At 47.7% G+C, this 14888-nt stretch overlaps 1 protein-coding gene and 1 pseudogene across 2 annotated transcripts in view; both read right to left on the bottom strand.

Moving 5' to 3' along the window:
• Acot11 (acyl-CoA thioesterase 11) overlaps nt 1–3727 on the bottom strand; it is a 57604-nt gene extending 53877 nt beyond the window's left edge. Inside the window, exon 1 of one of the 2 annotated variants that reach the window (XM_021160095.3) lies at nt 3492–3727. Coding sequence is in view for 1 of the 2 variants with exons in the window: in XM_021160094.3 (XP_021015753.1) it covers nt 651–683 (33 nt within the window). In the remaining variant the exon portion in view is untranslated. Of the gene's footprint in view, nt 1–650; nt 796–3491 lie in introns of those variants that run through there. The other variant, XM_021160094.3, reaches the window with a different exon arrangement.
• An 8924-nt stretch (nt 3728–12651) lies between these two features.
• LOC110293648 (interferon-induced transmembrane protein 2 pseudogene) lies at nt 12652–13107 on the bottom strand (annotated as a pseudogene).
• Between the last annotated feature and the right edge of the window lie 1781 nt (nt 13108–14888).

The following is a 14888-nucleotide window of genomic DNA, read 5'->3' as shown; positions in this document are numbered from 1 at the left end:
CTCAGCACGTATCTCAACTCCAAAGTCCCAGTTAGGAGGTTCCAGGAAAAAAAAATACTCTCGAAGGTCATAGCATAGGACATTTTCCACATGGCCTCTCCCTCACAGGCTGTGTTCTTACTCTCCTGTTCTCGCCTTGTACACACACCCTCACGTCGTAAATTCTGTCAAGGCCGTAGCCTTGGAGTCCTGAGCGGGAGAAGTGATGAGGCCCAGAGCTCAGATGGCAGCAGGATTGTGCCCAGGACCCAGGGAGACACACACACACACACAGCAGCAGCAGCTGAATTGTAACAAGACATACACACAGCAGCAGCAGCAGCAGCAGTATTATGCACAGAACACACACATACACACTCAACCAAACAGAATGCCAGAACTTGCTACAGAAGATTCCATTCCACCTCACCACAAACTGCCAGCCGGAGGGAGTCTACTGTCCCGGGGCTCTTTGGGGAGACTACTAGTTATAACTTAAGACTACTAGTTATAACTTCCATGGGTTCTGCGATATCTCCTTCTAAAGAAGACTACAGACAGATCCCGACTAAAGATGCAGATCCTGACTTTAGAGGAAAGCATCTACTTTCTGGGCCCCCACACCAGGAGACCCATTGGTCTCCCAGGCCACCCTAACCCACAGTCCATACCCTTCGTAAGTGGTTGCCCACATTCTGAATCATTGCTGCTCCGTTTGCTGGGTTGCCAGGCTGTGGGGGGGTCTGTAGGCTCCTAAAGGGCTGCTGGTCACCTGAGCCCCGGGACGGCCAGCAAGTCCAAAAGCAGCCGGCTTCTCCTGGCTCCTCCTCCTAAGGTCCCCGCCCTCCGGAGCCAGCTGTTAATATCTCCGCCCCATGTCCTGGCCTCTCCTCAATCCGCCCTCTAGAGGGCCCCCCCTCCAACCCCAGCACAGAAAGCTCCCTAGCACCTGCCAACTGGGCCACAGTCACGTGGGGCCTGGTGCCCACCTACTGGCACCACCGGACTCTATGTCTCTAGACTCAGGCAAATGCCAGCCCCCACTCCAGCCCCCTACCCATGTCCTTGCCTAACAGAATGGAAATCCCAGAGCTCCCGTTCTCTTGCCAGGGAGTCCATCCGTCCACAAGAGGGCAGGCTGGAGTGTAGCAGGATGCCAGGGAGCTGCCAAGGCCTCCTAGAGAGACACCAGACCCACTTGCCAGGGTTTCACCTTCCAGAGTGCTACCCCACTGGCTCCTGGGCCCAGGTTGTTCGCATCCAGCAACTGCTGAACAGAGTTTGTACACGGGGCCCTGGCAGCCACTTCATTATAAGCAGGTAATTCTTGTAAATGAGGCACCTGTCAAAGTACACCCAGTATGCCACGTGGTACTCAGCACCCATGGCCATCAACGAGTGAAAGTCCTCCAGGACTTTCCCTGTCCTCTGTCACTTCTGCAAGAGGTTTGAGGCAGACGACTGGACACACTCTGGTCAGGACTAAAAAAGTCAAAGGGAATAGGTGACCAGATGGCTGAGGACAAGTCCCGGAGCACCAGACCCCTGCTGTGACTCAGGCTTCCTGCTGATCCTCTTTCTACATTTCAGGGATGATCCCTGGGGCTGGAAAGGGATGTATCCAAGGCTCCATGGCCTCTATGGAGCAGATGGGAACAGATCAGCAGACATGGACAAACTGAAACCCCAAGGTGGAAAAGGCATACTGTGTGGAAGTCGTCTAGACATCCCAGTCCTTACCATAAACCCAGAGCCACATTCACCTCCTCCTGCCACACAGCACACAGTGGGCTGGGGTTGCTTAGACATCAGAGAGGACTTCCAGCGAGGCTGATCCAGGAGCACACAACAGAGAACAAGAGCTTTCTGCCGAGATTCCTGCTCCTCACGGAGCTACGACCTGTCTGAACTGGTTCCCGTGAGCCCTCAGCAGTTCTGACCATCTGTTGCTTCAGAGATGTTGCCACTGGCATCTCCCTCTCCTTCCCACTCACCTGAGCCCCAAGGGCATCTCCCTCATCCTTGGTTCTGACCCCAATACCCAGACCACAGCCCTATATGCAAATGTCTGTCCTAGGTCCTAGAATAACCCAAACTTCAGCCTGCATCAGGTCCCCAGAGGGTAACATCTATGGTGCTGAATCTCACCCAGGTTTTTTATTTTCTTTTTAATTTTATATGTGTGGGTGTTTCTTCCCTCGTATGTGTCTATGTACCACTTTTGTGTGCCCTTAGAAGTCAGAAGAGGAGATCAGGTCTCTTTGACCTGGAGTTACAGATGGTTGTGAGCAGTCTTGTGGGTGCTGGAAATTGAAGCCTGCTCCTCTGAAAGAGCAGCCAGTGCTCTTAACTGCTGAGTCGTCTTTCTAGCCCCCATACGCCAAGGTTTTTGTTTCAGAGAACAGAGAAGTTAGGCCCAAGAACTTGCCTATCGAACAAAATCCCTAGAGATTCTGCTGGGCCATTGAGATGGACCAATGGCACTTTAGAGTGGGAACACTGTAATGAGGCCCAGAGTCTGGACAGTCTGCCATCAAAGCAGCAGCAGCTGAAATGCCACCATCTCCAGGAAGTCCTCCTTGGCCTCCCCCTAGTAGTAGGCATAAGAGCATCCACCAGTGTCCACACACTTTACAGCCCTGTATCTCTCTGTGTGCTGGAGCTTGAAGACATAGTGTATGGAAGACGATGTCCCCTGTCTAGTGCTTTTTCTCTTATGTCAATGTCCCCTTTTTACCTCAAGTAAGCCAGCAGTGGAAATGGAACAGACTCATCAGAACACCCTGCCTCTCAAAATGAGCACCTTGAACATTGTAGATGTTCAGTGAGCATCTAGAAAAAGAGGAATGGAGGGATGTGACATACAAAAGGGTGAGGGGATACTGAGGGGAAGTACATGCCTAAATGAATGCATGCAGGAATACTGTCATCCTCTGAGGCCCCCAGCCTCTGGGGCCCTGGAGTGTGGCCGGGCTGATTAAAGGAAGCTCTGAGATAGAGGCGGGGGTGGGGCATCAGTGAAGGGAGGGGCCAAGAAAAAGAGTAGTGACACCAGCAGAAGAGGAAACGGAGGTGACAGCATTCAGAGCCAGGCCCTCACGATCCAAACCCCACCCTTTGTGGACAAAAAGCCGGTAAAGAACCGCAAGGCGAAGAATACTGACCCAGGGACGGTGATGGAGGTGGAGAGAAGGTGGAAGACGACCAGGGAAGCAATGCTTAGTCAGCCCAAAAAACCATCCTACCGGATGGGTTCTGATACACGGATTCTAGTCTCTGCCAGCTCAGGCTAAGAGTGGACCTTCCCCATGGCCCGCAGCTGAGGGGCTGGGCCCGGAATTGTTCCCACCTCACACTATGCCACGTCACAAGGTTGCACCTGAGGAGTCTTGAGCCGTCAGATCTCTGGTGGTAAGTCTGGGACAACCTCCCCTCTCCACCCCACCCCCACCATCCTCACGAAGGCCCGCACCTAAGCACCCCTCGACTGAGTGGAAACTGCAGAAACTGACCTGTCCTGGGAAAGAGCAGGGAGGCGTTCAATGGAGCAGAGATGCCAGGGACAGGTCTGCCTTTCCAGAAGGGGAGGAGCAGCGCGAGAGCATTTTTTTTTACCCAAGTGCTGGGACAATCCTGACCCCACGGCTGGCCAGGACACCCTAGGTGCTCCGAGCAGCAGCTGCGGGAAGACTGGAGCTTGGCGGAAGCAACGCTGGAGACGAGAAGGCGGGAGCGACCAGACCAGTTCCTGGGCCAATCTCTGCCCTCCCTCCCTTGCCTGGAACGGGTGGGGCTACCCGGGGCCAAGGTTCAGCAGATCTCAGAGGTCCCCGTCCCCTGTGGGAGATTTTGAAGGGCAGGCTCCCAGCCGCCTGGCAGTAGACACTTCAGCCCTAGAGCTGTCAATCCGTGGTCACAGGGCAGAGGTCAAAAAATGGGCACCTGGTCACCACTGGAAGCAAACTTGACTACTACTATTTTTCTCTTATTTTTATTTTTCCAAGGCAGGGCTTCTTTGTGTAGTCAGAGCCGTTCTAGAACTAGCTCTGCAGACCTCTGTAGGCCTCTAACTCACAGAGATCCACCTGCCTCTGCCTCCCTAGTGCTGGGATAGAGAGCTACTTATAAAGCAGTGCCTACTAGTCTTTGTATTTACCTGCTATCCAACTATAACCGTGGCTGTGTGTTGGGATGACGTGCTAAACAGGACTCCCAGTACACCCTTAGGATTACTGGGGTGAGGGGAAAACAGAAAAATAGATGGTTCCGAACTGGGCAAAGGCTACATCATCCACCGCGCTCCTCACTCAGTGAGAGCCCCTGTTAACACAAAGGGCTTCCAGATAGACCAGAGCTAAGGATGCAGTCCCCCACCACATCCCTCCTTCCCCATCAGTGCAGTATGAACTACATGCTATGAACACAACTGTAGGACTGGAGGGTCACCTAACAGATGCCCATTAGTTCCATGTTTGGGACACTGGCACATCTGTCAAACTCAGAGGGGACCAGATAGAACACAATGGTGATTCCTGAAAGAGAAACAGAGGGTCAGAGGGGGGTCTTTGGCAGGCCAGAACATTCTACAGGGATGTGGGGCCAGGAGGGGTTTGTCCCTGCAGACAGAGACCCAAAGAAGCCCTTGGGAACTTGTCCTGCCCAGACCACTCAGGAGACAAAAGGATAGCTGTAGAGTAGAGAGCCACCTACTGGGGCTACTCACACTGGGTCCCAGAAGCCCTCCAGTGGGGACATCTGGTGACAACAAAGGTCTTGCCCTGGTCACTTGTATGACCATAGCATGCTGAGAGTTAGGGTTTCACAGCCAGAGCCACAGGTACCCACCCACAGATTTTGGCAGCAGCCAGCCTCAGACCAGCTCAGGTTCATCTGGCAGTATGGAGGACCAGCCACGGCTCAACAGATACCTGGGTGTCAGAGACAGCAAATGATACGAGATCACTTCCCAAATGCACACGACACACATCCAAGGACACCGGGAGCCCTGTGGGACTATCAGATCTTGCAGGGAAGGGGACTTTCCACTTAGGTAGAGTGCCAGTAGGCTGCTGTGAACAATGGCTTACTTTGATTTTAGGGTGACCCCAGAACCAAGTAGAGAATTCTATAGATATTTGGGTTATCTTTTTCTTTCTTTCTTTTTGTGAAGCTGGCAATGAATCCATGGCCTAATCAAGTCTGCTATCATCCCAGCCTTCAGCCCTACCTTGTTATTGTTCCTTTTAAGACAGAGTCCTACGTAGCCCAGGATGGTTGTGAATTCCTCATCCTCCTGCCTCCACCAGCAAGTGCTGGGATTACAGGCGTGCCAGTCTGATGGAGGGGGGAAGGTTTCACTCAGAGCTCTGGGTATCCAAGCAAGCATTCTGCCAATGAATTACACAGCCCTCAAACTGTCTTTTATTTTACAAAAAAAAAAAATGGCCATATTAGTTGCATCGTTCTGGATTGGCGGGGTATGTGTTCATGCGTATGTTCATGTGTGTCGTGAGCAGGCCCCACATGTGCAGGTCCAAAGACAACCGTTGCTGTCACTCCGCTGGCATCTCTTTCTTTCTTTCTTTCTCTCTCTCTCTCTTTCTTTCTTTCTTTCTTTCTTTCTTTCTTTCTTTGAAACAGGGCTAGGTTTAGAACTGGCCTGGAACCTTGCCAATTGTGGCTAGGCTAATGGACCTTGCGTGGCTCTTGTGATTTCTCTTAATCTATAGCAGTTGTTCTCAACCTCTGAGTCACAACCCAGTCGAACCACCCTTTCACAAGGGTCGAATATCAGATCTCCTGCATGTCAGATATTTACATTACAATTCACAACAGTAGCAAAATTACAGTTATGAAGTAGCAACAAAAATAATTTTTTTGGTTGGGAGTCACCACAATATGAGGAATGTATTAAAGGGTCACAGCATTAGGAAGGTTGAGAACCAATGATTTATAGTTAAGCTAGAAGTGTATTATTGGGCCAACAAGGTATTTCATCAAATCAAGACACCTGCCACCAAGCCTGATGACCTCAGTTTAATTCCTGAGACTCAGACGGTGGAAGAGAGAACCGATCCCCACGTGTTCTCTGCCTTCCACATACACGTTGTGACATTCCCTTATCCACACCTACATACACACAGAGAGAGGAGAGAGAGAGAGAGAGAGAGAGAGAGAGAGAGAGAGAGAGAGAGAGAGAGAGAGAGAGAGAGAGAGAGACTAAATAAATAAATAAACAAGGAACTGGAGAGAGTGCGGTGGAGAGCTAACACACACTGTTCTTTTAAGTGTCGGCACCCTCAGTGGATGGCTTACCAGCTCCTGTAACTTCAGCTGCAGGAGGATCTGATGTCTCTGGCCTCTGAGGACACTTGAACATGTCTGTGTGTGTGTGTGTGTGTGTGTGTGTGTGTGTGTGTGTGTGCTCACGCTTATACAAGATAAATAAATAGAATGTAATAATTTTGTTAATTAATTAAAATGGTATGGTGGTGTACACTTTCAATCCTGGCGCTAAGGAGACAGCAACAGGTGGAATTCTGTGAGTACAAGGTCAGCCTGATCTACATAGTGAGTTCAAGTATAGACAGGGCTTCATAAAGAGACCCTGACTCAAAAACAAAACAAAACAAACAAACAAACAAAACCAGTATGACAGTGGTGGAGTCATTAATCCTAGAACTCTGGAGACAGAGGCAGGTGGATCTCTGGGTTCGAGAACAGCCTGGTCTAAAGAATTCCAGGGGTACCCTGTCTTGGAAAAAAAAGGATAACAATATGAGTTTGATCCCAGAAATTCATAGTGTGAAAGAGAACTCACCTCCAAAAGTTGTTCTCTGCCCTCTATATGCACATTCGTGTACACACACACAACACTTAACATATTGTATCATATCATATACAATAATAAATAAAATAAAACTTATAATAAAGATATCCAGTTGCTTAGGTTTTGTTTTTTTCCTTTGCTATGATAAGATACCCTGATGTCTTAGTTAGGGTTATTCTGCTGTAAAGAGACACCATGACCATGGCATCTCTTGTAAAGGACAACATTTACTTGGGCCTGGCTTACAGTTCAGAGGTTCAGTCCATTATCATCATGGTGGGAAGCATGGCAGCATGCAGGCAGTCATGGCACAGGAGGAGCTGAGAGTTCTACTTCTTGTTCTGAAGGCAGCTAAGAGAAGACTGACTTCCAGGCGTCTAGGACAAGAATCTCAAAGCCCATGCCCACAGGGACACACTTCCTCCAACAAGGCCACACCTCCTACTAGTGCCACTCCCTGGGCCAAGCATAGTCAAACCACACCTGGCAAAGGCAACCTAAGGGAAAGCATTTCTTTGGTTCACAATTCCAGATTATAGCCTATCCTGGCAGGGAAGTCACAGCTGCAGAAGTGTGAAAGATCTGGTCACATTACATCCATTCTCACAAGCAGAGAACAGCTGACTACTACATGCATCCTAGTGCTCAGCTGGCTTTCTCCAGGCTTTTGTTTGTTTTGTTTTGTTTTGTTTTGTTTTTCAAGACAGGGTTTCTCTGTGTAGCCCTGGCTGTCCTGGAACTCATTTTGCAGACCAGGCTGGCCTCGAACTCAGAAATCCACCTGCCTCTGCCTCCCGAGTCTGGGATTAAAGGTGTGTGCCAGCATGCCCAGCTGGCTTTCTCCAGTCTTATACCGTTAGATTCCCCTTCCTAGGGAATGGTGCCTCCCACAGTGAGCGGTTCTTCCCACCTCAGTTCATATAATCAAGATATAACAGGGCTAACAGGGCTTGTGGCCCATGCCTACAATCCCAATGCTCAAGAAGCAGAAGCAAGTGGATCTCTGTGAGTTCAAGGCCAGCCTGGTTTTCTTTCTTTTCTTTTTTTTTTATTTGATATTTTATTTACATTTCAAATGTTATCACCTTTCCTAGTTTCCCCTCCAAAAATCCCCTATCCCCTCCCCCTTCCCCTGTTCCCCAACTCACCTACTCCTGCTTCCTAGCCCTGGCATTCCCCTATACAGGGGCTCAGAGCCTTCACAGGACCAAGGGCCTCTCCTCCCATTGATGACCTACTAGGCCATCCTACATATGCAGCTAGAGCCACCAGTCCCACCATGTGTTTTCTTTGATTGGTGGTTTAATCCCAAGGAGCTCTGGGGATACTGGTTGGTTAATATTGTTGCCCTGGAGTCTTATATTTTTAATCTAGTCTGACAATCTCTGATATTTTGCTGAGATATTTAGGCTATTTACATGGAATGTGATTATTGATAGACTTAAGTTAGATCTACCTTTTTGTAGTGTTTTTGTCTTATCTACTCATCTCTTTACCATCTTTTTCTGCTTCTTTTGAATTAATCAAGTATCTATTGTTATTCCAATCCTACTTGCATTACTTCTCTGTAGCCGTATCACAAAAGCCCACGGCTATTCCAATACCTCCTGACATTAGTGGAAGTTCTATGAAGGGAAGTGAGAAGAAGGAGAAAGCAGTATTAACTGACTGTGGTTTAAAAGACGGTTCTCATTTCCAAACTTTAGACAACAGGATCATATACCCACCACACTACTTATATGGGTTCCTTGACATGTCTGCCCTCCTGCACTTGGAACTATGAGCAGTGAGAAGACTTGTCTCTGCCCTGGCATCTGACTCCATGCCAGCCCCAAATATGTGCTCAGTCAGAGTGGCTTTTATGAGCAAAAGAGCCAAGCCCTAGACTGAAAGCTGAGGACTTGTGTCTGACTCCAGCTCTGCCATGGAAGAGCAGTCAATGCTCTTAACCGCTGAGCCATCCCTTCAACCCTAAAATCCTCTTTCTAAAGCATAGTTGTTTAAGATTAAACAAATATCTCGGGCTGGAGAGATAGCTCAGTGGGTAAGAGCAGTGACTGCTCTTCCAAAGGTCATGAGTTCAAATCCCAGCAACCACATGGTGGCTCACAACCATCCTCTTTTTTTTTTTAATTTATTTATTATATGTAAGTACACTGTAGCTGTCTTCAGACACACCAGAAGAAGGAGTCAGATCTCATTACAGATGGTTGTGAGCCACCATGTGGTTGCTGGGATTTGAACTCTGGACCTTCGGAAGAGCAGTCGGGTGCTCTTACCCACTGAGCCATCTCACCAGCCCGAGATTTTTGTTTTGTTTTGTTTTTTTGTTCTTTTTTGAGACAGGGTTTCTCTGTGTAGCCCTGGCTGTCCTGGAACTCACTCTGTAGACCAGGCTGGCCTCAAACTCAGAGATGCTTCTACCTCCCAAGTGCTGGGATTAAAGGCATGTGCCACTATGCCTGGCACAACCATCCTTAATAAGATCTGATGCCCTCTTCTGGTGTGTCTGAAGACAGCTACAGTGTGCTTAGATATAATAATAAAATAAATCTTAAAGAAAAAAGATTAAACAAATATCTTTAAAGTATGTGTATATGGTAGGGAAAGGGAAGGTATGGGCATGTGTGAGTGCAGTACCCATAGAGTCCAGGAGAAGGCACCAAATCCCCTGGAATGGATTAGAGGCAATGCTTTAGCCTCCTGACATGGGTGCTGGGAACTGAACTTAGGTCTTCTGCAAACAGTACACTTTTTTATTTTTATTTATTTATTTATTTATTTATTTATTTTGAGACAAGAGGACTTTGTGAAACAGAACTCTCGCTGTCCTTGACTTGCTTTGGGAACTGAACTTAGGTCTTCTGCAAACAGTACACTTTTTTATTTATTTATTTTTATTTATTTATTTATTTAGAGACAAGAGGACTTTGTGAAACAGAACTCTCGCTGTCCTTGACTTGCTTTGTAGACCAGGCTGGCCTCAAACTCACAGAGATCTGCCTGCCTCTGCCTCCTAAGTGCTGGGATTAAAGGTGTGCACCACCACTGCCTGGCCAGTATGCACTCTTTTTTTTTTTTTTTAAGATTCCCTTCTTTTCTTTATTTTTTTCTTTCTTTTTCTCTTTTTTTTTCTTTTAGATTTATTTATTATTATATCTAAGTACACTGTTGCTCTCTTCAGACACACCAGAAGAGGGTGTCAGATCTCATTATGAGTGGTTGTGAGCCACCATGTGGTTGCTGGGATTTGAACTCAGGACCTTCAGAAGAGCAGTCAGTGCCCTTACCCGCTGAGCCATCTCACCAGCCCCTAGTACGCACTCTTAACTACTAGCCATTACTCCAGTTCAAAGATTAAACAACAACAATATTTTTCGTTGATTTTTCTTTTAAGATTTACCTATTTATACAGCGTTATGATTGACTTACAATATACAGCTTTAAGATTTACTTATTTATACAAAAAGTATATATATATATATATTTTTTTTTTTTTTTTTTTTTTTTTTGGTTTTTCAAGACAGGGTTTCTCTGTGTAGCTCTGGTTGTCCTGGAGCTCACTTTGTAGACCAGGCTGGCCTTGAACTCAGAAATCCGCCTGCCTCTGCCTCCCGAGTGCTGGGATTAAAGGCATGCGCCACCACGCCCGGCTAAAGTATATGTTTTTAAAATTTACTTATTTATACAGGGTTCTGCCTTGCATGTATGCCTGCAGGCCAGAAGAGGGAATCAGATCTCATTAGAGACTGCTCTTCCAGAGGTCCTGAGTTCAATTCCCGGAAACTACATGGTGGCTCACAACCATGTGTAATGGGATCTGATGCCCTCTTCTGATGTGTCTGAAGACAGCTACAGTGTACTCATAGACATTAAATAAGTAACATTTTAAGAATTATTTAATAAGACAGCTGGCTTAGTCTAGGGTGAAGTGCTTGCTATGTATGGATGACAACTAGACTTTGGATTCCAGCACCCATGTAAATACCAGGCAGGCATAGTTGCCTACCAGTAATCCCAACAGACCAGCTGCACTGATGAGCTGGGAGCTCAGCTGAGGGACTCTGCCCTGATATCAACCTCTGCTTCCACATTTATGCACGCCCACGTGCAAACATGCATGCACACACACCATACATGCATAATCACCCAAAAGTCACTGCAGCCCATGCAGGCCTTGAATTTGAGATCTACCTGATCCATCCCCTGAGTCGATAGGCTTGCCGAGCCTATCTCCATTTTTCTATACAGTGCGTTCGTTCCACTATTCCTTGCTTTATCAGTTGAAACATGACAAACATTTGGCCTGCTGCTCTGTGGTCAGTAATCAGTTAGAACACAGCCCACTGTAGCTCCCCTCCCCCTCCATCAACATCTGTAGTTCCAGTCTGGTTACCTCTCTGCGGTAAGCAATACAAATGCACCCTTTGCCACTGCTCCATCATCTGCAGACCGTTGTGTGTGACCTCTACACACACTTTGTATAATGGAAGCTGTCGAAGCCCTTGCTTTGCCCCAGCTCTCCTCTCCCCTTTATATCTCTGACTTTTGGAACTGTCAGATTGTCAAAGTAAGTGACGTGGAGTTCCGTCCTGTAATCATAATTATGCCTTCAGATAACTGATAGATTGATCCTATCAAACTGTACGGTTTCATTACAGGCTGTGGGATTCTTAGTAATATCAGAGGCATGTGGGTTCCCACTGTGGCTTCTCCTTCCCTGTAGACCTACTTGTTCCCCCAGGAGTCTACATCTCCTTTTCTGCTTCCTTATACCGCTCTTCTGGGTTTATACACACTTTTCAGGTCGGCGGAACCGGTTGGTTGGTCTGGACAGGTCACACCTCTGTGCTCATCACCAACACTTTCCTCATCCCTTCAGATGGCTAGCCTCTCCTCCTCCTTTCCTCCTAAGAGCCTCTACCTCGTCGTCTGCTCTAGGCTGGCTGACAGCATCACTCACACACAGGCCTCCACCTCCCAAGGAATGGGAGACTGCGGAGACTGCACAGGCATCTTCCTTGAATGCTAGGCCACGTGACTCAGTTGGACCAAATGATCACACATTCCACTTCTAGTTTGAATGGTTTTTAAATTTGAATTACATGACTTATTTTGAAGTTCTCTCTTTCTCTGTGTACGTGTGTACATGTGCCACAGCACGTGTGTGGAAGTCACAGGACGACTTTCTGGAGCCAGTTTTCTTCTTTACCAAGTAGATCCCTCCCAGTGATCAAAGGAGGGCCATCAGACTTGATGACAAGCACCTCTGAAGTTCTTTTAAAGTTTTATTACAGTCTGGGGCAGTGGGAGCGTGTGCATGCCATGGTGTGCACGTGAAGGTCAGAGGACAACCTTCAGGGCTCACTTCTCTCCTTCTGCCATGTGGGTTTTACAATCAAACCCAGATCATCTGGCTTGGTGGCAATGGCCTGCATCACATCTTTGTTATTTATTTAGGGTTTTTTTTGCCTAGACATTTGGTAGACACTTTTAATCTATAGGCTGTGTCTAGGAAATCATATTTCTTTTGGGGTTACTCCATTTCTGGAATAATTATTGTCATTAAATCTCTATATTAATCCTATATCTTTTATTTTTCCACTACTATTTCCATTTTGCTTTTTTAATTTTTGGAATATTTCATTTTCATTTTGCTTCGACAATCATTTTCGTTTTGTTTTTTGTTTTTTTTTTTCAGAGTTGCCACCCCGTGCACTTTATTGAATCCACTGTGGACAGATAAGTGAAGGTAACATTTGCATGTGGGTAGGGTAAAGGGTCGAGGCTTGAGCCTAGGGGCGGGGCTAGGGGCGGGGCATATGTGGACCATGGAGCACAGGGCAGCTAGAATCCAGAATGGGGTGTTCTTTGTGAAAATGACTGAAAGTCTACCACAGAGGTGGTAGAGAAGATAATGATGCAGATAATGACCATAAGGTTGCTGAAGATCAGGGAGCTGATATTCAGGCACTTGGCAGTGGAGGCGTAGGCCTGGGCTCCAATCACATTGCCCACCATCTTCCTGTCCCTGGACTTCACAGAGTAGGTATAGGCAATGAAGCCCAGGCAGCAGGCATTGAAGAAGAGCATATTGAACAGGGACCAGACCACATGGTCAGGCACCGACACCTCTCTGGGCATGTGGATCACAGTGGTCCTCACAACAGCTGAGTTGTTGGGTTCACCCAGCTCAGTCACCCCGTACTCCTCTTTGATTGTCTCATAGCTTGGAGGAAGTCCGGCATTGGTGGGCAAGAAGGCTTGAGAATTGTGGCTCATGGTACTGACTTTGGAACAATCGCACACTGTCTGGAGGATGGCTGCTGCTATCCTCTCATTTTGTTTTTAACAACCCTTTCTTTTGCTGGTTGGTTGCTCAGTTTTCAAAGCATTCTCCTCAGGCTTTGGTATCCCGATGTCGTTTTGAACCTATGAAGACACTAAAGTTTTACACAGTCCCCTCTGCTCAGCTCCCCTGGGAACTTTCTGCTTCTGCTGAGATGGGTTCTTCAACTCCCGAAGAAGAGAGACCAGACATGGTGGATGTGGGAGGCTTGGTGGCAGGCAGGTGGCAGGCAGCTTCAGGATCTCAGACAGGTATAGGCAGTTGTACTGGCTAGTTTTGTGTCAACTTGACACAGCTGGAGTTATCACAGAGAAAGGAGCTTCAGTTGAGGAAATGCCTCCATGAGATCCAACTGTAAGGCATTTTCTCAATTAGTGATCAAGGGGGAAAGGCCCCTTGTGGGTGGGACCGTCTCTGGGCTGGTAGTCTTGGTTCTATAAGAGAGCAGGCTGAGCAAGCCAGGGGAAGCAAGCCAGTAAAGAACATCCCTCCATGGCCTCTGCATCAGCTCCTGATTTCTGACCTGCTTGAGTTCCAGTCCTGACTTCCTTTGGTGATGAACAGCAGTATGGAAATGTGAGCTGAATAAACCCTTTCCTCCCCAACTGCTTCTTGGTCATGATGTTTGTGCAGAATAGAAACCCTAGACAGCAGTCTAGTTCAGTAGTCAGGATAGCAAACAGGAATCCGTGGTGGTGGCACCACCTAGCAGAGACAGCCAGGCCTCAGCCTCAGGTCAAGTCAGCAGGAGGGACCAGGAGGACCACCAGAAGTTCTTGGCTGTGCCTCTCTCGGGGAAAGGGGATCAGGAAGAAGCGAGACCCACAAGCCTTGCACAGCTAGCTGTACCAGCAAGCCTAGCTCAGCCTCTAGAGTCCTATTTATTATACCCTCCAAACATCACGTGTTCTCCACAGGTCTTGCTTCAGTGCATGCGTCTGTCTCAGCTGACAGTACTGCCAGTCAGCCTGAGGCCACAGACCTGGCAAGAAGCTGCAGCACATCGCCACAAGTGTTTGGTGTGTTTCTCTCTATGGAATCCAGACAAATGCAGCTCAACTACACAAGGTAAGGCAGACCAATACAAACATGCTGTTAGCAAAGAATCCATCGTGTGCCCTTTCACCTGCTTGCCTGAACAAAACCTCTTCTCTCCTGAGTCTGCTTCAGTGAACAGTCCTCCCCAAGTCAGTCTGAGCCTTTCACCTGTGTCCACTTTAGTAAGACACTCCTCCATGTGCTTGCCTCAGCGGAAACAGCATCCAACACAATTGACTTTCCAAAGAACCCTTAAGTTTCCACTTCAGAGATGCTTTGCTTTTGTTTGTTTTATTCTTTAGAATTTCACATGAATACAATGTGTTTTATCATGTCCACCACTGCCATCTCATTCCCATTACCCCTCCACCTCCTTCCAGAACCTTCCCACACCTCTCTCCCAACTGCGTGTTTCACTCTGTCTCTGTCTCTCTCTCTCTATCTCTCTTTCTGTCTATCTCGGTCTCTCTCTGTCTCTGTCTCTCTGTCTCTCTCTCTTTCTGTCTGTCTATGTCTGTGAGTGTGTGAGTGTGTGTGTGTGTGTGTGTGTGTGTGTGTGTGTGTGTGTTTGAGACAGGGTTTCTCTGTGTAACTGTCGTGGCTGTCCTGGAACTCACTTTGTAGATCAGGCTGGTCTCAAACTCACAATTTGCCTGCTTTGGCCTCCCAAGTGCTGGGATTAAAGGCGTACAC

Source organism: Mus caroli, unplaced genomic scaffold (genome assembly GCF_978045245.1).
Source record: "Mus caroli unplaced genomic scaffold, Mus_caroli_1 scaffold_6, whole genome shotgun sequence".
Lineage (NCBI taxonomy): Eukaryota > Metazoa > Chordata > Mammalia > Rodentia > Muridae > Mus > Mus caroli.
This window is presented reverse-complemented; position numbering and strand designations above follow the sequence as displayed.